Source organism: Phyllostomus discolor, chromosome 1 (assembly GCF_004126475.2).
Source record: "Phyllostomus discolor isolate MPI-MPIP mPhyDis1 chromosome 1, mPhyDis1.pri.v3, whole genome shotgun sequence".
Taxonomy (NCBI): domain Eukaryota; kingdom Metazoa; phylum Chordata; class Mammalia; order Chiroptera; family Phyllostomidae; genus Phyllostomus; species Phyllostomus discolor.
This window is the reverse complement of record NC_040903.2, coordinates 173,316,837-173,340,053: the sequence shown is the minus strand read 5'-3', so window position 1 is coordinate 173,340,053 and position 23,217 is coordinate 173,316,837. Positions and strand designations below refer to the sequence as shown.

The 23,217-nt window shown below is 35.4% G+C and overlaps 1 protein-coding gene across 10 annotated transcripts in view; it reads left to right on the top strand.

Annotated features, from left to right (window-relative positions):
- HERC1 (HECT and RLD domain containing E3 ubiquitin protein ligase family member 1) overlaps window positions 1–23,217 on the top strand; it is a 177,553-nt gene that overhangs the window by 42,034 nt on the left and 112,302 nt on the right. For all 10 annotated transcript variants that reach the window (XR_004905037.1, XR_004905043.1, XR_004905041.1 and 7 more), the window contains 10 exons: window positions 4,797–4,892; window positions 9,285–9,479; window positions 10,276–10,587; window positions 12,516–12,612; window positions 13,424–13,567; window positions 14,463–14,590; window positions 17,252–17,396; window positions 17,501–17,672; window positions 19,255–19,389; window positions 19,705–19,870. Coding sequence is in view for 2 of the 10 variants with exons in the window: in XM_036034506.1 (XP_035890399.1) it covers window positions 4,797–4,892; window positions 9,285–9,479; window positions 10,276–10,587; window positions 12,516–12,612; window positions 13,424–13,567; window positions 14,463–14,590; window positions 17,252–17,396; window positions 17,501–17,672; window positions 19,255–19,389; window positions 19,705–19,870 (1,590 nt within the window). In the remaining 8 variants the exon portion in view is untranslated. The remainder of the gene's footprint in view (window positions 1–4,796; window positions 4,893–9,284; window positions 9,480–10,275; window positions 10,588–12,515; window positions 12,613–13,423; window positions 13,568–14,462; window positions 14,591–17,251; window positions 17,397–17,500; window positions 17,673–19,254; window positions 19,390–19,704; window positions 19,871–23,217) is intronic.

The following is a 23,217-nucleotide window of genomic DNA, read 5'->3' as shown; positions in this document are numbered from 1 at the left end:
TCAGATTTCTTAATATTAAATAAAATTAAGAATTCATACAGTGCTTTGTTCAGAATCTGGAATGTTGGCAGGGCCCTGTGGTCTTCACCTGAAGTGAAGAGCCAAGAGCCGGAGATGCAGTGATCTAAGTAAGAAAGGTTTGAGGGAACAGCTTTGAGAAGCAGTTAGGCCTTTTTCTGTTTTCATATTCAGTGTTAAAACTTACTTAACTTGCACTTTTTCTAATTTTATTTACTGATCTTAGTACTCTCTGGTAACATTCTGTAAATTTACACTGCTTTCAAATAAGTAATGCCATTTAATGACCTGAAATAATGTATCTATTCATAGTCATGTGTTAGTATTTCTGGGGGAGTGGCTTAATTCTTCAATTTACAGTTTATATATTTTGTATTGTTACAAAGAAGATATGTGAATGATTGCACAATCTAGTCACATGATTATGTGCTTGCTCATGGTGTATTTTCTTTCTTAAACAAAATGCTAGATACCCTAAGTCAGAGACTTCTTCCTCACCTTACCCTGTAAGGCCTTATCCTGCAGTATTATACCTTATGGGAAGAAGGTGCCCCAGGAAACAAGATTGCTTTCCTCAGTATCTGTTTAGCCTCATTGTCTTTTAGCATTTTGGGAATAGGTTTGTATGTCTGTTTGGCTATTAGTTTAAGTGGCTTTATAAGCTTAAGACATATTTATAGAATATAACTTTACCTACTTATATAATGTGTTTTAATCTTCATTTAATTAACATACAGTAAGCCATTTCATTCCTTTTTTGGCTTCTTTTATTAACTGCTTCCCAATACTTGCAGTTAGGGAGGAGGAGGGCTAACCTTTGTTGTGTGCCTACTACCTACCTGGTGGTTTACATGAACTATCTCATTCAGTTATCTTGGTAATCTGTAAGATGGATATTATTTTTGCTTATCTTAAGGATGAAGAAACTGGCAGTTATCCAAAGTTACACATCTGTTTGGCAGAAGAACTAACAGTATAATGTGTATTTTTGATTAAGCACTTAGGGGCCAGGTGCAGTGTTAACTATTTTCTCTAATCCTGAATCTGTCTGTAAAGCCCATGATTTTTTCTGCCCCCTGTGCATGTTAAATTGATTTATTTTTTTCCACGAAGGCCTACCTTAAAGTAGATTGAAAATATAATAAACTCATTTTATTGCTGGATTCCTATTTTCTCTCCACTTGGCCTCTTTCATTCCTTGACAAAAATATCAAATACACCTAGTCAGAAAGGGCCTCCCTCCTTACCCTCCAAGGCTGTACCCTATAATATAGCTCCTTATTAGGACAAGGATACCCTAGAAAACTAAATTGCTTTCCTCAGAATTCTGGATCTATTCTGGGGAAGAATTTTGAATGTTTGCTTGATTTAGTTTGGTTCTCTCAAAGTCACCACAGGCCTACTTTAGATTGAATTTAATTATCAGATTGGTTTTAGGGGAAAGAAATGGGTATTTAATTGAATTTTATATTTAATATTCCTTTCTTGCACAGTAAGCAATAGAGTCTGATGCTCTCGGTCTTCAGAATCTGTTTCTTATGTTTTACAATAGTGCCTGAGAACTCAGTAAATATCTAGAACCTCTCTTGGTGTACTGGACCACTATCTAACCTGATCATCTCTGTGTCAAGTTTCTCTACCCCTGAACAACTGGGATAAAACTTATCCCTAACCTAGGAGTTAGAGACATATAACCATCTGTTGAGTACCTGGCATAAGGACTAACAAAAATAAGTTCATCCGTAAATTGTATTTACTCATGTGATTTTTAAATTCTGCTATCCACACATGTAATAATCATATTGAGTGAGAGTGCACAAGATATTCATTAACTTATATTTCAATAAAGAATAGGAAAATAATGTTAGTGTACATCTTTGAGTTCTAAACATAAACAATAAAAACATTGACATTGGATGTCACTAGGTGTTTACTAGGCACTGTGTGCCAGATGCTATGAGGCATTAGGTTAAAAAGGTGAATAAGCTTTGTGGTGTCCATGCTCTCTGCCAGCTCACAGTTTAAGGAAAGAGAGATGCACGGACATTTCAAAGTAATGATCATGGGTTGTAGAGGTCTATACAGGGTGGAGGTGATGGGACACAGCAGGAGGGCTGGAGGGAAAGGGATGAAATTGCCTGTTAGAGGAAGGACCCTTGAGCTTTGTTGAAAAGTAGGAAGAGTTTGCCTACAAACATGATGTGTGTCTGTGGGAGGACTGGAGAATTTTTTAGATGAGAGGACCAGAATTCACAAAGTGACTGAGGTGCAAAAGAGGAAGCACTGGATGTATGGGGTGGGATGGGATGAGATAAAGCAGCCAAGCTAGGAAGGACCTTGTATCCCATGCTATGTGGAGTTTTGAGACTTGATCCTGTGGGCACTGGGGAGTCACTGAAGCAATTTTAAGTAGAGTCAAGCTAGAGAGCAAGAATGTAAATGTGCTCCATCCAGTCTTGTGTTCTTGTCTGAATATCTTAAAAGAACAAATTTGAAAAAATAAAAGGTACTACATTATTTCCAATGGTAGGTATTTAAAAGGAAGGTAATTAAATGAAGAACCATGAAACCACTGATTTGTTATTTGAATTTTTACTTTATCTCTGGACCATTGAACTTTCTGTGATATGTTAATAATGTATAAAGTTTATATTTATTGTGCTTTATCTTTCAAAATATAATTTAAAAAATACCTAGGTATAGTATGTTTATAAAACACAGTAAGAATTCAGTATAAAATGGGTTTTAGAGATCTTTTTTCTTTTCTTTTTAAATAGAATTTATTGGGGTAACACTGGTTAACAAAATTATAAAGGTTTCAGGTGCACAGTTCCACAACACATCATCTGTACACTGTATTGTGTGTTTACCACCCCAAGTCTAGAGATTTCTTTAGTCCTAATTGACTGGGACTAGTCTCTTAAATATTGACATTTTTGGAAGAACAGAAAATAGTGGCAGTCACTGCAGACAGTGTTTGAAGGATATTTTATTGGTTTCTTTTTTTTAAATTTAGCAAGAATTTATTAGACTCCTTGTATTTTCTTTTTTCCCCCTCAGTGTATATGATGCAAAATACAATTACTGTGACCAGTTTTGAGTTCTTATTATATATTAGGAATTGTGTTAAGCATGTTTTATACATAATTTCAGTTAATCCTCTAAACAGCCCTAAATAATACAGGCATTATTTCTGTTGAAGGGTAAAGGATCTTATCCTTTAGTCACACAGCCAATAAGTGATGGAACCTAGATTTAAACTCAGGGCTGTCCATTATGAAAACTTTATGTAGTTTTTAATATTTTCCTCTATACTGTAGAAGGGCATAAAAAAGGAGTTATGATGATCTTGGTGACAGCCCCCAGAAAGGTACAACAGGCTGTTGTTCCTCATCTGTTGTTGGTTTGGTGATCACTAGGAGTGGCTTTGAAATAATGGAGCCAAAGATTATAATTGTGTTGTACCAACTATGCAATTTGGAGTCTGTGTCCCAAAGTATTTGCTGATACAGCAGTACCTTGTATGTCTAAGGACTGGTTAATTTTGAACACTCGGCTTCTGGTATGACTCCAGACCTACAAGTGGCTCTCTAAAGCCTTACTACTTAAAGCGTGAGCCCCAGATAGCAGCATTGGCGTCACCTGGGAGCTGTTAAGAAATGCATACTCTCAGGCCCCCATCTATATTTATTGAATTGGAATTTGTATTTTAACAAGATCTCTAGATAATTCGTGTCTGTTTTAAAATTTGGGAAGCATCACCTAAACAATTAAAGGGAAAAATTGTTTTCGCAGCAGCAGGTTAGTACCTGGTGACTCAGTGAAAAATAGCCAACATTCATTTCTTTCATTATTTAGGAATTGTGTTGATTAAAATAGTTTGAATTGATAAAGTCATAATCTCAGAATTGGATGGGATCTTACAGGGCATCTAGGCCAACCATTCTTCCACAGTAGAGGATATACTTTTCTAGGTATATCTGCCATGTTACGTATCTGTTTATATTATAAAAATATTTTTATAATACAGTATCCTTTGAAATAAAGCCACTAATGAAAACTTCACAATTATTAGAGAAAGAACTTGACATTAGTAATCTAAAGATTTAAGAATATGGGTATTTGAAGGAGCAATGAAGATCAAGTTCACTTTCTGGTTTATCATTTTTCAATGAGAGAATGATTTCTGGTCAGAGCCTTTGGGCCATACTGTAGAGAGTAGGCATTTAGTCTCAGAAAGGTACTATGATTCCTCAGCTGTGCTAGGAAAAAGATGCTTTGTTGCTAGTGTAGTCAGATAGCTACATGAACTGACTTGTAGGACCTTAGTTGTGCTGAAACTAAAAAGGGAGGGCCAGACTTTTTTTCTGGTCAGGCTCACCATTAAGTCAGATATGTTCTACTTGATGAGCAAGACAGCCCCAGCGGAATAGCATATTTCCTGGGACCCTCATTTATTGGATGTTAACCACCCACAAAGAATGTGTAATTGGCAAAATTCTGCCTCCTTGACTGTTTCTGGGTCAAGTCCTGCGACCCTTAGAAAAAAATCGGTATTTAACAAGGTCATCAGTGAAGGACTGACACTTAATTTGTTTCTTTCTACAGCCACATCTTTTATAACATTTATATGTAAAAGTTGGTTTCATAAGATCTAATGTTTGGATTTTGTCTTAATGCACATAATCATATAAACAGTTCCTTAAGTGTTTTTGTGGATAATTTAAGTGATTTTAATACATCTATCTCTCTTCTTTCCCACAATGTTATAATTATAGGGTTCATCTGCTGATCGGAGTCAGTGGAGGGAACCAACCAGAACATCTGATGGCTTATGCTCACTCTATGAGGCAGCTTTATGTCTCTTTGAAGAGGTATGTAGTAATCATGGTTTTTACACTGAAAATTACTTTGTGTTAAAATGCTGTACCATGTATTTATCCCTTAAAAATATCTGATCAACCCGTCAAAAGGATGCAAAAGAAAGTGACATTACTGATTGTCTCTGGAAAGTGGAACTGGAGTGTCTGGAATCAGAGATGAGGGACATAGTATTCATTTGGAGCTTTGTATCATGTGAAGGTAACTGTAATTAAATAAAAAACCCATAAATAAAACAGTTATAGAAAGACATACAGGAACTTCTTGCCAAGATGGAGGTGTAGGTAGATATACTTTGCTTCCTTGCACAACCAAAAGAAGGATAACAGCCAATTTAAAGACAAAAAACAACCAGAGCTGCTAGAAAATCAAACTGAATGGAAGTCCGGCAACCAAGGAGTTAAAGAAGGAACATTCATCCAGACCAGTAGGAGGAGTGGAGAGGACATGCAGCAAAGTGGCAGCTGGCAGTCCCACATTTGGGTGCAGATAAACTGGGAAGCAAGACAGACCAGACATCCCAGGGCTCCAGTGCAGGAAAAGAAAGCCTCAAAACCTCTGGCTGTAAAAATCTGTGGGGGTTTTGGTGGTGGGAGAAACTCCCAGCCTCACAGGAGAGTTCATTGGGAGAAACCCACAGGGCCCTAGAGTGTACACAAGCCCACCCACCAGAAGGACCCAAATTGCTTGTGGGTAGTGGGGGAAGTGACTGAAAGCAAGCTGAGAGCTGAGCAAGCAGCATTGTTCCCTCTCAGACCCATCCCCCACATATAGTGCCACAGCGCAGCCAAGTGGGTTGTCCCATCCTGGTGAATACCTAAGGCTCCGACCCTTACAACATAACAGGTGCACTGAGACAAAAAAATATGGCCCAAATGAAAGAACAGATCAAAATTCCAAAAATAGAACTAAACGACAAAGTGACAGCCAACCTATCAGATGCAGAGTTCAAAACACTGGTAATCAGGATGCTCACAGGTATGATTGAGTATGGTCACAAAATAGACAAAGAAGTGAAGGCTATACAGAGTGAAAGAAAGCAAACTATACAGGGAACCAACAGTGAAGGGAAGGAAACTGGGACTCAAAGCAACAATTTAGAGAAAGAAGAAATAAACATTCAACCAAAACAGAATGAAGAAACAAGAATTCAAAAAGACGAGGAGAGGCTTAGGAACCTCCAGGACAACTTTTAACGTTCCAACATCTGAATCATATGGATGCCAGAAGGAGAACAGAAAGAACAAGAAATTGAAAACTTATTTGAAAACATAATGAAGAAAACTTCCCCAATCTGGTGAAGGAAGTAGACATGCAAGTCCAGGAAACTCAGAGGCCCAAAGAAATTGGATCCAAGGAGAAACACACCAAGATGCATCATAATTACACTATCCAAGATTAAAGATAGGGAGAGAGAATCTTAAAAGCAGTAAGAGAAAAGGAGACAGTTACCTACAAAGGAATTCCCATAAGACTATCAGCTGATTTCTCAAAAGAAACCTTACAGGCAAGAAGGAGCTGAAAAGAAATATTGGAAGTCATGAAAGGCAAGGACCTACATCCATTTAGAATGGATGCTATCCATTCTAGCTATCATTTAGAATGGAAGGGCATATAAAGTGCTTCCCAGATAAGGTAAAGCTAAAGGAGTTCAAAACACCAAGCCCTTATTACATGAAATGTTAAAGGGACTTATCTAAGAAAAAGAAGATCAAAAACTATTAACAGTAAAATGACAACAAACAACTATCAATAACTGAACCTAAAAAAAAAGTAAAAACAAAACCAAACTAAGCAAACAACTAGGCCAGGAACAGAGTCACAGAAATGGAGATCACATGGAGGGTTATCTGTGGTGAGGGGAGGGGAAGGGTGGAGAATGGGGGTAAAGGTACAGGGAATAAGAAGCATAAATGGTTAGGTACAAAATAGACGGGGAGGTTAAGAATAATATATGAAATGGAGAAGCCAAAAAACTTACATGTATGACCCATGGTTATCAGTCGGGGAATGCTGGTGGGAGGGGGTGTGCAGGCCAGAGGGGAATAAATGGGAGAAAAAAATGGGACAACTGTAATAGCATAATGAATAAAATATACTGAAAAAATAAGTAAAATCTTAAAAATAAAGATGTACAAACAAATATATGATTTAATGAATTATCTTTTAAAAAATCCTTCTAATCTGCACCCAGGTAAAGAAATAAAACTTTATTCTTTCATAACCCTTTTCCTATTCTCCTAAGTATCCACTGTCTTGACTTTTAGAGTACAGATACTCCTCAATTTATGATGGGGTTACTTCTCAATAAACCTATCGCAAGTTTAAAATGTGGTTTAGTCCAGAATGCATTTAATACAGCTAACCTATTAAACATCATAGCTTAGTCTAGCCTACCTTAAATATGCGTAGAACACCTATATCAGCCTAAAGTTGGGCAGAATCATCTAACATGAAGCCTGTTTTATAATAAAGTGTTAAATATCTCATGTAATTTATTATGCATATCACTTTTGCACCATCTTAAAGTCAAAAAGTTTTAAGTCAAGCCATTGAAGTTGGGGATGGTCTGTGACACTGTTGTTGCGTTTCTTTGTAGTTGTGTCACATGGCTGTGCATCCTTAGACACTATAGTTCAGTCTTTCTCATTAAAAAAAGTCTTAATTTTTTAATCTGTTGTGTCCCTCCATGTTTTTCTTTTTCTTCAATGCTTTTGTTCAAAAACCTGGGCTGTAGAATTGCCCACAATCTGGATTTTGCTGATTGATTTCCTTAATCTAGTTCAGTATGTCCTGTGTATTTCCTGCAAATTGGCAGGTGGATCCAGGGGCTTGTTCAATCTCAGGTTTGGTCACTTTGGCAAGATCATACATGGTGTTGTGATCTTCCATCAGATTCCATATGGTTGTTTCTGTTTTTGTGGTATTAGCAGCCCTTGATGCTTACAATACTAGATCTGTTAATTCATTTATGGTTGGTTGCAAAATGGTGATATTCTGTCATTCCTTTTTCATTTACTAATTAGAATATTTTTATGAAGAGATTATTCATTTATTGACTATTTAGTTATCCTGCTACAAATCATATAGAAAAGGCAGAATAAATGCTTGATTTTCCCCAACTGATTTTTCAAAATTAATTTGAGGGAGGGAGAGAAAGAGGGAGAGAAAGAAGCATTGATTTGATGTTTAACTTTTTTATGCATTCACTGGTTGTTGATGATTCTTGTACGTGCCCTGACCAGGATCAAACCAACTTCCTTGGTGTATTGGATACAATCTTGGTGATTGGATACTCTAATCAACTGAGCTACCCAGCCAGAGCCCCACCTGATTTTTTTGAAACACTGATTTTTTATTTTACTAGGTTTTGGTTTAATGAATTGTTCTTTCATCCTCCGAACTTGACTAATTGATTTCATTTGAACGATGTCATTATAAACTGATAGATTTAAACCTATCACTTTCAGTTCCCTTGAATTATTATCTGTAGTGAAGCTCATACTGTTTCATCTTTGACCTCCTTCCCTGTATTGTTTTGTGTAATGTTTTAAAAAAAAAAGGTGGTTTCTCAATGTGTTTTTCTCCCCAACTGTTAATCCTGACCTTCTCTGTCTTTCCTCTCTGTTGTCTGTATTCTGTTCAGTTTTTATTTTACTCCCAGTAGCTCTCCTCAGTGTGGGTGCTCTGTCCTCTGAGGGAGTCCTGGCTTATCAATCTCAAGAGTTTCCAAGAGCTAGATTGCTCTAACTTCTTTTAAACTTCTTTTCATGAACCCCTTGTACTTAACCTGCTATCAGAGAGGGCTCAGCTCTTCCCAGTTGTAACTGCTGTTTTTAGTTTGGTTCACTGTTCTTTCCAGTGAGTACCTGATTGTTTTTGTTTTTGTTTTTGTTTTTGTTTTCCTTTCTGAGGTCTGTCAGACACTCTATTGCTTCTTCCTGTACAGTTGTCATTGCTAGGCAGATTTTGTATTTGGTGGTGGTTTGTCTGCACCTGCTTATATTTCGGAGTTATTGGAGCTATCCTTGTTGCCAAATTTTATTTTGAATGTTAAGCATGGGCTTCAAGTTATGCCTTCTACTTGCTCTGTGCAGTAATTCAGAGTGTTTAGAAAACTATGTTGTTCCTGCTATTCTACCCGCCTCCCAGTTGTTTTTTAAAAAATGCATTCCTAATCTCTGTGAGTAGATTTTTTTCCTGTCTCCTTCCTTTTTTGAAGGGGGGGGGCTATGAATTTTCTTGTAAGTTGGGTGCATTCATAAGTTATTTGAGCAGTTGAGAGTTTTAGAGGTAGGAAAGTCAATAGTAATTTCAGAATATTTATTAAAATGTCTAATTTAAATATGTCTTGACAATTAATTGTATGTTTTTAATTTTAATAGGTGTGCAGAATGGCTTCTGATTACTCAAGAACATGTGCTAGCCCAGATAGCATTCAGACTGGTGATGCTCCAATTGTCTCAGAGACCTGTGAGGTTTATGTTTGGGGAAGCAATAGCAGCCATCAGTTGGTAGAAGGCACACAGGAGAAGATATTACAGCCCAAACTGGCTCCCAGTTTCTCTGATGCTCAGACTGTGAGTTCTCTGCATACCTTAGAAAATGGTAGATGACAGGGTTTGCTTTAAATAATGTTAAGAGTGTTTTTAAATGAGCGAAGACTTTGATTCTTTCTTATCTGTATGTTTCTATACTATACTATGTCCGTTTTTTCATTTTAATAGAAAAAAATCTTTAGTCCCTTGTTTCTCTAATACTGTTTCCAAGTTTCAAAAAATTAAATTGGATCTGGATTTTTAAAAGAATTATGAATGGCAACATACTTACCATTATATTCAATATAAATGGTAAGTAAGACTAAATAAAAACTGGAATTTTCCCTTTACTGGATTGGCATTTTGTTTTCCTATTATGATTATTATTTTTTTTTACATTTGTAACTACCTTTTAGCTAAGCTAGAACTTTCTATTTTAGTATTATTTTCATTAAAACATTTTAAAAAAGAATTTAGAATATAATATTGTCCTTGCCATAATGGACCAGGGAATTTATAGGAAATTTTAATTTTTTTTGCCCTTCAATTATTAGAGGAGGTTAAAACATTTTACTTTTTTGTTTCATTGAATCATGACCAGGTAAATAACCTGGAAAGATAGAATATATATTAATTAGAGCTCCACAGTAAAGTCAACATGAAAAGGCCATTAGTAGTATTCTTAATTTTCTATTTACTATTTAATCTCTGTGAAGATTCATGCCCTAATTGGCTTTAAGAGACTTTTTAGCCTTTTTAGGTAAAACCAGCCTTAAATATTATATTTTGATTCCAGCAGAAGCATTTTATATTTGCAATTCTATTTGTTTCCTTATAGATTGAAGCTGGACAATACTGCACTTTTGTCATTTCTACGGATGGTTCTGTCAGAGCTTGTGGTAAAGGCAGCTATGGGAGACTGGGCCTTGGAGATTCTAATAATCAGTCTACTTTAAAAAAGTTAACATTTGAGCCTCACAGGTCCATTAAAAAGGTTTCATCTTCCAAAGGATCTGATGGTCACACTTTAGCTTTTACGACAGAGGGAGAAGTCTTCAGTTGGGGAGATGGTGACTATGGGAAACTGGGACATGGAAATAGTTCAACACAGAAATATCCCAAGCTTATTCAGGGCCCTCTTCAAGGAAAGGTATGTACTTTATTTTTGAATTTAAAAATACTAATTAGATGCACTGGGGCTGTAACTGACAATATCTTCCAGATTTTGATGTCTTCTTTCTGAAATTGCCCTCCCCTCAATCCCTTTGGCTCATTTTTTGTATAGTTCTTTCATGTTTTATAAAATATTTTTACATATATTATTTAATTTTAATTCTTACAATAACCTTATTAAGGTAGTTATTTTCTCATTTCACAGCTTCTGAGAGTCAGAAGCTGAGAGTCATCCATTCAACAAATACTTATTTAGCACCTTCCAAGTTCCAGGCAGTGTTTTAGGCAAAACAGTGAACAAAACAGACATGATCCTTGCTCTCGTGGAGCTTTAATCTGTGGGATAAGGACAATAAGTAAACAAACATAAAATAATTTGAAATAACAGTAAAGAAAAAATTGAGTAATGTAACATACTAATTTGGGCAAGGTGTGATACTAGATAATGAGGTCAGAGTTCTCTTGGAGGAAGTGGCATTTTAACAGAAACTTACATGAGGCAGTTAAAGTGGTTAAGTAACTTGTTAGAGGTCCCATGCAAGTAATGGTCACCATTAAAAACTAAATGTAGATATCCTTTTATTTCTATTTTACTTCTTTTTTAAAAAGTGAAGGTATTTCCCTAAAAATATATGCAATTATATAGCTTCCTCCATTTTAAGATTGTATTCTTTCCCTGGAGGTTTTCTCACATAGAAATCTTTTAGTGTTTAAATTTTAATTTTATATCTGAATTACAAGTGAGACACTTTTTCTTCATGGGAGGTTGTTTGACAAGGTTGGCTAATCCAATGAATTTTACATAATTGGAACTTTCTTTTTTTTTTTTTAAAGATTTTATTCATTTTTATTTTTAGAGAGGGAAGGGAGGGAGATAGAGAGAGAGAGAGAGAGAGAGAGAGAGAGAGAGAGAGAGAAACATCAATGTGCGGTTGCTGGGGGTCATGGCCTGCAACCCAGGAATGTACCCTGGCTGGGAATCGAACCTGGGACACTTTGGTTCCCAGCCTGAGCTCAATCCACTGAGCTACGCCAGCCAGGGCGGAACTTTCTTTTAACTTAGACATTAACCCCCAAGTAGTGAACTTTGGAACATTCCACTTGACAGCATCAGGGGATACTTGATAAGATGTTGAATCTGGGGCTCTGAAGAACTTCAGATAAACACTATTTGAAGGTATATTTTCCTAGTCTTTGTAGCACCTCCTTTTATTAGTTATTAGTGTAGACAGTTTTTTCTCTGTATCTTTTTTCAGTAGTCAGTGATTTGATCAGTATTAAAAGGTATGAATGATTCCCAGATTGCATTGGTACATACTCTTATTCCCCTGATTTTACTCGCCAACTATAGCTACTTGAGGGTAACGAGATAAGCTTATATACTGCTTAGATCGTTCTGCACTGGTAATTGTCATGTGTTTTTGAGAGTTATTAGGATTGGATGTTTTGTGTTAATATTATATTTAAAAATTTCTCATTGTTCCCTCAGTATTTAGTCCTCTTCAACTTTTTAAGTAAAGACTTGAGAAGTGATGTAATATTGTTGTAAGTGATTAGATTGATGTACGTGGTATTGGGGGAGTTGCTAGCATTTACACTGCCTTTGTGTGAATTGAATTAAGGAAAGGTGTCCTCTCCTCTGGGCAGAAGCCAGGGTTCATGGCTTGGCAAATACAGAGCATACAGCCAATCTTCTGAAATACAGAGCATAGGCTATATTTCAGCATTTTTTTGACCCTTTAGCCGGGCATCCTTATCCTGGGCACAACTTCCACAACTGTACATGGCAGTGCCTGGGTGAGTTGTGAATATCAGTATCTCCAAAGTCTCTTTGTATAGGGTCAATTGTGAACTATATGTTTTATCAGCTTCATGTTCATCAAATTCACTTTGTGTACAATGTAGGTAGTTGTTTGTGTGTCGGCTGGATACAGACATAGTGCTGCTGTCACAGAGGATGGTGAATTATACACATGGGGTGAAGGAGACTTTGGAAGATTGGGTAAGATTTTTTAAAAATTGAAATTATTCTCACAGAAAAATGATGATGGTTAATGAGAAACAGTGAGACTAGAATTAGTAGGCCAAAGATTGTCATTTATTTTGTTAGTTTTAAGTTCAGAGCAAGGTAAGTTTATATATATAGAATACCTAGAATCTGGTGCGGAAATTTAAAATGTAATTAAATCTAGCAAGTATTTACTGAGTGAGTACTGTGAGCAAGCACTGCACAATTTCATGGGTAAGAAAGATACCATGTGATCCTGATGTGTATAATCTAGGGGGTAAGAATAGCAAATCAATATGAGTGTGATACTAGACAACATTAGATAAGTGTTCTGGGAGGAGCATAAATAGAATATCCTAATGATTCATTGGAGGGATTGGGGGACTCAGTCGAGGAATAGCCAAAAAGACTGGGTAAGAAAGTGTTAGAAACGATTCTCTTTTTCATATTATCTGCACTTAAAAATACCTCAACTCTGCCCTGGCTGGTGTGGCTCAATGGATTGAGCGCTGGCCTGTGAACTGAAAGGTCACCAGTTCAATTCCCAGTCAGGGCACAAGCCTGGGTTGTAGGCTGGGTCCCTGATTGGGGGCATTGCAAGAGGCAGCCAGTCTATGTTTGTCTCGCATGTCAGTGTTTCTCTCCCTCTCTTTCTCCCTCCCTTCTCCTCGCTGTAAAAACAAATAAATAAAACCTTTGAAAAAAATCACCTCAATTCTGTTACTGATTTGTAATGTTTATTTCACCTGTGAAGTAATGGCCTAAAGAAAAAGAGTTAACATTATTTCCTTTTTGTTTTACCAAGGTCACGGTGACAGCAACAGCCGTAACATTCCAACATTAGTAAAAGACATTAGCAATGTAGGAGAGGTTTCTTGTGGCAGTTCACATACTATTGCTTTGTCTAAAGATGGGAGAACTGTGTGGTCTTTTGGAGGAGGAGACAATGGTATGTAAAAAAATTTTTCTTGACAGCTTTGGCCTTGTTTTTCTTGAGTTTCTTAAAAAATTGTTTTTTAATTATACATGCCTCTTGTAGAAAAACCCAAATACCGATGACAGAAATTTAAAAAACTAAAATTATTGCTATAACCGTTGTTAAAACATCTAAATAAATATGTGTGCATTTATGCAAATTTGCACATGCTGTATATTTTTACATAGATATGTTTTATAAACCAAAACAGTCCTATATTTACCACAGATACTATTTTATGACCTGCTGGTTTTTATCTGACAGAATTTTATGAATATCTTTTTCCTTGTCAGTAAACATGGCTCTATATTTTCTTTTAAATGGCTCAAAGTATTCTTTCATGTGATGTAACACAACTTAAATAAAACCAGTTTATTGTTGAGTATCTGGAGGGTTTCCAATGTTTTTCCAGTATTAAAAACAATACAGTGAATGATTAAATCTTTGTCCGCTTTACTTAATCACTCCTACAAGCAATATGTTCACTTCCCCATATTCCTCAGTTACACTGGGTATTAAAATGATGATATAAAAAATAATTTCAGTAGTGAAAATGGTATTAATTTGTATTTCTTTGATTCTCAGTAAGGTAGAAGTTATGTGTTGGCCATTTGTTTTTCTTATGTAGTGATTTGCCAAGATATCTATATCATGAACTATTAAATCTTTTCAAACATTAAAAACAATTATATTCATATGTACTCTAATATAGAACCTATTTATTATATCAACAAATTTCAAATTAGAAATATCACTATTAAAGGAAAGACAGAAGAATAGTTTTCCATATTTCTCTTAAAGTAGTTTAAATTGTTAGAGGTTATTTAAAACAAGTAAATTATTTAACTTGAACGTGTTTGTTTTATAGGCAAACTTGGCCATGGTGATACCAACAGAGTGTATAAACCTAAAGTCATTGAAGCTTTACAAGGAATGTTTATACGGAAAGTTTGTGCTGGGAGCCAGTCTTCACTTTCTTTGACATCAACAGGGCAGGTAGGACTAGTGCAGGGGTGTCAAACTCATTTTCACTGGGGGCCACATCAGCCTCATGGCTGCCTTCAAAGGGCCGAATGTCATTTTAGGACTGTATAAATGTAATGACTCCTTAACTAGGGGCAAGGAGCTCAGCACTGCTGGGTAGAAACAAGGTGCTGGGCCGGATAAAACAAGATGGGGGCTGGATTTGGCCTGTGGACCTTGTGTTTGCCACCTGTGGACTAAGGGATAAGAGAGTATAAAGACTCAGAGTATTTCCTAGGACTAGACGACTAAAGAATAATAATTGTACTTAAATTTGAAAGTTAAAAAGTACATTCTTTCCTGTTTGAAGAAGTACAGTATCTGAGAAGGAACCAGGTTTTCTGACCTAGCCCATGTAACCCAGATAAACCTGCTCTCAGCCCCCTGTACTTTGTATTAAGATGGTTCTACAAAACCTTTTAGCACTAAGTATCCATTCAGTTTTTTCTTTGAAATCATGGATACCTGGGTCAAGCGAGACTAGATCTTCTTGGAACCAGTGATATGAACTAACAAGGCAAGAAGGTGATCAAAAGAGGGTAAGGAGAACATTTCCACATGGAAAGTAATCTCTGACAGTTCGGTGTTTCTGAGAAAGGGTCAGTCAAACTTAGGATAGTCAAGTCTTCATAATCTCTTTATAAACTTTTGAACACTTGCAGATCTTGACTTGTTTGTTGGTGAGGGAGTGGGTCTTGTGGTGGCGGTACACTGACTAATGTCTCCCTTACACCCACCTGCAATTACAGTGGAAAAGGGATCTGACCACTTACTTTCCTCACATACAGGAATCCCTTATACCAGGCAGTGATATGGAAAATGTTTTCTAACTATAAGCAGATGAGTAGCAAAGCTAAAATTAGCATATAATTTAATTATTTTTGAGAGACTAGAATGCCTTGTGTCCTAAAAACTCTACCTCAAACTGTTCATCACCTTGTATTTCACTACATTAGTCATTTGTTACAATGCTGGTAGTTGCCTTAAAACTTAAAACTTCTCTTTTACAACTTTCTCACTGTGGGTTTTGTGCTAGGAATCCATCAACTGAAGCCAAAATATGTTCATTTATTTGTTGTATAGCTACAGGCAAATCACAGGCCTCCCTTGAACATCACATGCTGCTTCTATAAGAGAGGGGTAGTAATTTCTGCTTTGCTTACAAATGACCATAGCAGATCATTATTTGAATTGAAAGTTTCTATAAATTTTGAAATACTGTTCAATTATTAGTTGCTAATAATTCTTTATATTAAATTTCAAAGAAACATGTGAATTATTTGCTTTATGTAATAGATGTACCATGAGTATACTAAGTTATGTGAAATCAGCTATATATACTGAGAAAAAAATAAAGTGAGAGAGAGAAACATTTTTAAATGGTAAGGGTAGTTCTGTTTACCATTATACTACTTGCTGAGCATTTAAAGAAGATGAACATCTCTTTTTCCCTTGGTTCATTTCAGTCCCTCAGGCCTTTTCAGTGCTAACTCACTACCATAATAGGTGTGATTCTTATGTTAAAAAATACAGTATATGTATTTTTAATACAACAAGGGCCCTAATGCAAGCCAAATATTTCTTCATCTTGTGTTTAACCAAAGCAATACTGCAATAGCAAAACTTAGCTATGTGGATCTTAATGAGTGATAGTACTATGTTGTACTTGAGTGATTTAGAATAGAATTTTCAATGACACTGACTATATATTTTTTTCACCTTATTTGTCTTTAGTGCCTAATCCTTCTTAACATGTGCCTTCCTTGTACTGGAAGTGTGTGGCACGCTATGCTTGTCTTAAGTAAGTTCTCTGACAACTGGTACAAGTATTTGCTCTTCATTTTTGTTGAAGAGGTTTAATATCTAAGTAGTCTTCCCTGAAGTAATTACAAGACAAAAGAAAATTCCCAAACTTGATGGCATAAGGATAAGAATTGATATGATATTACCAAAACCCACTGAAGGAAAAAAAGTCATTCAGTTTGCTGATTTTAGGTTGCAAAATTGGCAGTCATTTGTTTTTTTATATTTCTCTTTTCTTTACCTTGTCGTTCCCTCAAGCATCTTAAATCAGTGGATTGTTGTTTTAGTATTAGTCAGAAATGAAGATGTTTGAAGAAAACTGTCTTGACTACTGCTTTACAAGGTCCCCTTTGTAAGTGGTAATTAAAATTGTAACAACGCGATAAGGTAGTTTTCAAGTAGGTCATAAATGTCAGTTTTGTGATTTATGTAATTTATTATATATGGTCATACCTTGGTCTAAATCAACCAAGAGATATTTGTTGAGACCTTTGGAGTGACAAACATGTAAAGGAGAAGATAGCAGCAGTATTTCTAAGCTGCTAAGATTGGGCACATGTAATATAATGCAATTACTAACTTTCACAGAATCTTTCAGAAGATCCTTCTACTTTTTACTGTGACAGATTATTTTTGTTTCAGTTCAGGTATTTGCCCAATGAACTTTTAAAAACTGCAGAAGATTCACTATAAAAATCTTTAAAATAATCAAGACAGTAAATATTGTTTTTAACAACAAAAAGATTATTTAGTGTTAACTCACACTGTTGTTTATGATATTTACTCCTAATATCTCAGGATATTATGTATAATGTTTTCTGTTTGTTTCAGGTCTATGCCTGGGGCTGTGGAGCTTGTCTAGGTTGTGGTTCTTCAGAAGCTACTGCTTTGAGACCCAAGCTTATTGAAGAACTGGCTGCCACCAGAATAGTTGATATTTCTATTGGAGACAGTCATTGTTTGGCTCTTTCTCATGGTAAAGCCATTTGTTTTTAAGAAATAGTACTAATGGTCATCTTCCATACATGTATTACATTTAAATTGGGCTTTTTTTTGTTGTTCTTTGTGTTTTGTTTTTAGATAATGAAGTTTATGCCTGGGGAAATAACTCAATGGGGCAGTGTGGCCAAGGAAATTCCACAGGTCCTATTACTAAACCAAAGAAAGTGAGTGGCTTGGATGGCATAGCTATTCAGCAGATCTCTGCTGGAACGTCACATAGTCTGGCGTGGACTGCTCTTCCTAGGGACAGGTAAGGTGTCCACATTTAAAAGTTCTCGTACTTTAGTAACAGTAGAAACATCAGTAAAAACAGAAATAACAGCACTTTGTTTATAAAGTGCCCTCCTGAACATTTAGTATTTTTTTTACTATCTTAAAATTGACATCTAGATTTCTTTCAATTTGAATGTTGAGGTTAGATATGTTTTAAAAGCATGAAGTTATCTGCTGTTTTTAAGGTATTTTTTAAATTTGTCTCCTAAACATTTTGAATTCCTTCTATGTGTCCAGATACTGAGTTTAAAAATTAAATGCCTACATATCAAGAAGTAGTTAAAATAATCAAAATCAGAAGTAGGCTTTATTGATTTAAACAGTTGATTAGCCTTTGTGTCCTCTATCTGTTCAGTTTTTTGGAAAAAAGCAGTTGCCACACTCTTACATAAAGGAAGTTACTTTTTGCAGAAATTTAGCTTCTTCCTAAAGTGATAATTATATTTGTTTAGATAATCAGGTAGGTGATTTTTAGCTTACATTAGGAGATTGAATTTTAAGGGATTTAGGGGTTGTTTCAGATACTTGAGATGCATGTGGGCTAATTTACGACTTAGAATGTATTATATAGTTGACCCATGAACAACATCAATTTGAACTGGTTCACTTATACATAAATAGGTTTTTTCCAATAAATAATATAGTCGGCTCTCCATATCTGTGGGTTTTGCATCTGTAGATTCAATCAACTGCGGTTCGAAAACAGTATGTATTTTTTGATCTGTGGCTGGGAATCTGTGGAGGTTGGAGGCCCGATTATATATCCTTTTCTGTGCCATTTTATATAAGGGACATGAGCATCCATGGATTTTGGTATCCACAAGGAGGGGTGTCCTTGAACCAATCCCTTGCAGATACCAAGGTACAACTACAGTTAAGTGTTCGGGGATTCAAAAGATATACATGAATTTTTGTTCTAAGTGTCAGCACTGGTAACCCCCACATTGTTAAAGGGGCAACTGTATTTGGATTTTAGGGCTTTGATTCAGATGGGGTTTATTATGACATTGTAACTATTAAAAACATTTATAGATAATTACTCTCCAAAATAAAAGCCAAAAATATAATAAACTGAATAGAAATAATTTGCTATTAGTATTAACTCTGTAACTTCCCACTTTATATGTAGATAGTTGGTTTCCAAGATCTTGAAAATCTTCACAAGAGTTTCCAGGAGTTTTTCTTTTAATAGATGTCATATATCATTGTATAGAGTCAGGCTACTTTTCTTAAAACAAAATATACATTTTAGTAGACCCTTAGAATCAGAAGGGGCTATAATAGATCATGTGTCTCAGCTCTCTGCATTGAGTGAATATTCCACATCTTCCAAAGTAGGTTGTAGTTCTGTTTTCTTTTTGAAGAACTCTAGGGGTGGCAAATTCTTGGTTTTCCTCAGTTGCTAAAATGAAGGGTTTTATCACCTTCATAATCAAGAAGATCTTCTGTGTATCTTGTTGAAATCTTTCAGCTTTAGTAATGGTTTGGTTTTTGTTTTAGATCATGTGTGAAAGTTTTATGTTGAGGTTCTTGCATGATTTTTCTTACGCTTTTTCTAGACAAGTTGTTGCATGGCACCGACCTTATTGTGTAGATCTTGAAGAGAGTACCTTCTCACACCTGCGTTCTTTTCTTGAGAGATACTGTGATAAAATAAACAGTGAGATACCCCCACTCCCTTTCCCCACATCAAGGTATGTTGTGTGTATGTATATATTTGTTTGTGTGTGTACATCTGTTACTCATTTCGAGTTTTGACTTACCATTCTTTTTTGTTCAATTTCCCCCTCAATTTTATGAAACTTCTTTATAATCTAAAAAGAGCTAAACTTAGGTACTTGTTGATAATAAGCTTTCTGTAGAGTTTTCCATAATTTCATGAATTATGTTTTAAAAATTACTGTTGGTCATAATTTGAAAAAATTTGTAAAGAGAAAAAAATGTTACCCACACTGGAAAGTACATGCTCATTTATATTCCAAAAGTTCACAACAGTTTATTTGTTTCAGGGAACACCACAATTTCCTCAAGCTGTGCCTGAAGCTGCTTTCAAATCACCTTGCTCTTGCACTTGCGGGAGGGGTGGCTACCAGCATTCTAGGGAGACAGGCAGGTCCACTTCGAAATTTGCTCTTCAGACTGATGGACTCAACTGTCCCAGATGAAATCCAAGAGGTAAGAGTGTAGGACTCACAAATCTGTACCTCAGGGCACATCTTTCTCTGAGGTTGTAGCTCATAAATCTCGCTATATCTTAGAACACATCCTCTGGATGTTCTGTCCCCTACTTCTCTTTTCTTGGTGAGAACAAATGTTTTTGGTTAATCAGTTCTTTAAAATAAAGGTCAGATGTCACCCCTAAGAAACTTTCATTCCCTGCTCTCTTGCTAGGTTAGATTCTCTTGTATATGTTCTCATCGTATCACATTGTATTAAAATTGTCTGTTTATAGACACTTCTTGTCTTTTTCCACCAGAAGATAAATTTAGGAGGACAAGGACCTAGTTTTATTTTTTATTATGATAAAAAATATATGGCATAAAATTTACCATATGAACTATTTTTAAGTGTACAATTCAGTGGCATTAAATGCATTCATAATGTTATACAACCATTACTGTCATCCATATTCATAACTCTTTTCATCTTACAAAATCGAAATCTATAACTGTGTTTAATAACTCCCCATTCTCCCCTCCCTCTAGCTTTTAGCAACCACCATTCTACTTTTTGTCTCTATGATTTTGACACTCTATGTTATATAAATGGAATTATCTGTTTCTTTTCGTGACTAGCCTGTTTCACTTATCATAATGTCCTCAAGGTTCATCCATGTTGTAGCATATGGCAGTATTTCCTTCCTTTTTAAGGCTGGATAATCTGTTGTATGTATATATTACATTTTACTCACCCATTCATTCATCCATCATTTTTATGACCTTGGATTAGGCACTGATTTCTTAGATACGACTACCAAAGCACAAGCAACAAAAGAAGAAAAGGTAAATTGGAGTTCATCAGAATTAAAAACATTTATGCCTCAAAGGACTTTTATCAAGAAAATAGAAATACAGTTCACAGAATAGTTTCCATCTCCCATTCTGTGAATGGGAGAAATATTTGTAAATCAGATGTCAGATAAGCTTCTAGTTTCTAGAATATACAAAGGATTCCTACAACTCAATAATAAATAAGACAGCTCAATTAAAAAAATGAAAATAGAATCTGAGTAGACATGTCTCCAAAGAAGATATACAAATGGCCAATAAACACATGAAAAAATGTTCTACATCATAAGTCATTAGGGAAATGGAAATTACACCACGTGAGATACTGCTTCATCCCACTAGATGGCTATAATAAAAAAGACTGACATTGACAAGTTTTGATGAAGATGTAGAGAAATTAGAACCCTCATATATTGTTGGTGGGAATGTAAAATGGTGAAGCTGCTTTGGAAAATAGATAATTCCTTAAATATTTAAATATAGAGTTACCATATAACGCAGCAGTTGCACACCTAGATCTGTACCCAAGGAATTCAGAACATATTTACATGCAAAAATGTGTACATGAATGTTTATAACAGTGTTATTGATAACAGCCAAAAAGTGGAAATAAACAAATGTCTGTCAATGGTGGATGAACAAAATGTAGTATGTCTATACAATGTAATATTATTTAGCCATAGAAAGGAATGAAGCACTGACACATGCTACAACATAAGTGAACCTAGTACACATTGTGCTAAGTGAAAGAAGCCATACACAGAAGGCCAGTTATTATTATTCCATATATATGAAATGTTCATAGTAGGAAAACCCATGAGACAAAAAATAGATTACTGTATGTTGCCATGTATAATGCACACCTTTTTTTGGGGGGGTGCAAATGTTTGAGGGAAAAATAATGATGCACATTATACATGGGTATAATGATTGCACACCATGGTATAATCCATATATGATGTGCACAAAAATGTGGGCATGCATTATACATGGGAGTGCATTATACATGTTAAAATACGGTAATTGGTTGCCAGGAACTTGAGGGGAGGGAGAGATGGAAAGTGACTACTAATGGGTACAGAATTTCCTTTTGGGAGTAATAAAAAAAAGTTCTAAGATTAGTGGTGATGGTTGCACAATTCTGAATATACTAGAAACCACTGAATTTTATACTTTCAAAAGGTGAAATTTATGACATATGACTTACATGTCAATTAAAAAAAAGCAAAAAAGATATTGTGATTTTTCTGGTACAGGGGCATGTCCCTAGGATGCAGGCAGGAGGAGTATTAATATTAACCTGGGGATAAATGGGAACTTTGAGGATTTAATATTCAGCAATGAGGTAGTAAGATATTTTTTAAAAGGTTGAAAAGTACTAAATAGAGTAAGAAAAGTAAACTTAAAAATTAACTTTAGAATTGTTTGTTTATTCCTTGAGTGTCCTTGGTAGCTACTCTGTTTTAGGAGAGTCCTTAGGAGATGAATTCTCCTAGGATGTGTATTAAAGTTGTTCTGTTGAGGGCTGTTTTTGTTCCCTTTTCCTTATCCCTGAAACTTCTAGTAATTTATTTGTTTGCAGTGATTACTGTTGCTGTGTGTTGTTTCCTTCTTTTTTAGTGCTTTATTTTGAACCAGTTGTAAACTTAAGGGAAAGCTACACAAATAATAAAGTTTTCACTTATCTGTCACCCAGCTTTCCCTGGTACTAATGTCTTACATAACCACAATACAATTACCGAAACCAAGCAGTTAACATTGGTTTAGTATTATTAATTAAACTAAAAACCTTATTAGAAATTACATCATTTTTCCACTAATGTCCTTGTCCTTTTGCAGGATACTGTTCAGGATTCCATATTACATTTAATCATTGTTTGTCCTTAGTGTCCTGCACACTGTAACAGTTCTTCATTCTTTACTTGCATTTCCTTGATCTGGATACTTCATGAGTTCTAGTCATTTTTTAAAATTGAATATCTCTGTTATTTCTCATGATTGGACAGAGGTTATGCATATTTGGCAAGAATACCACAGGAATGATATATATCATACCATGGGATTCATGATATTGATGTGTTTTATTAATGGAGATTTTAACCTTGATTGCTTGGTTAAGGTGGTGTCTGCTGTTTCAACATCCATCAGTACATAGAAAATAGATTCTTTGAGAATACACTCACACTTAAGTAGTTTGAAAATTGAATGTCTTTATGAATCGCTGAGGCATAGAATTCTAAATTGGAAATCATTTTCCCATAAGAATTGTGAAGCCATTGCCTTCTAGCTATCAATGTTACTCAGAAAATCAATGCTATGCAGACAGATTTTTGATACTTCGTTTGGAAGTATGTTTTTCTTTCCTGGCATCTATAGCAAGTTCTCCTTGTCCTTTGTGTTCTCACACTTGAAAATAATATGAACTGATGTGGGTCTCATTTTATCCATTCTGGTGCATACTTGGGTGAACAGCTTTTAACTTGGAAACCCATAGCCATCAGTTTTAAGAAATTA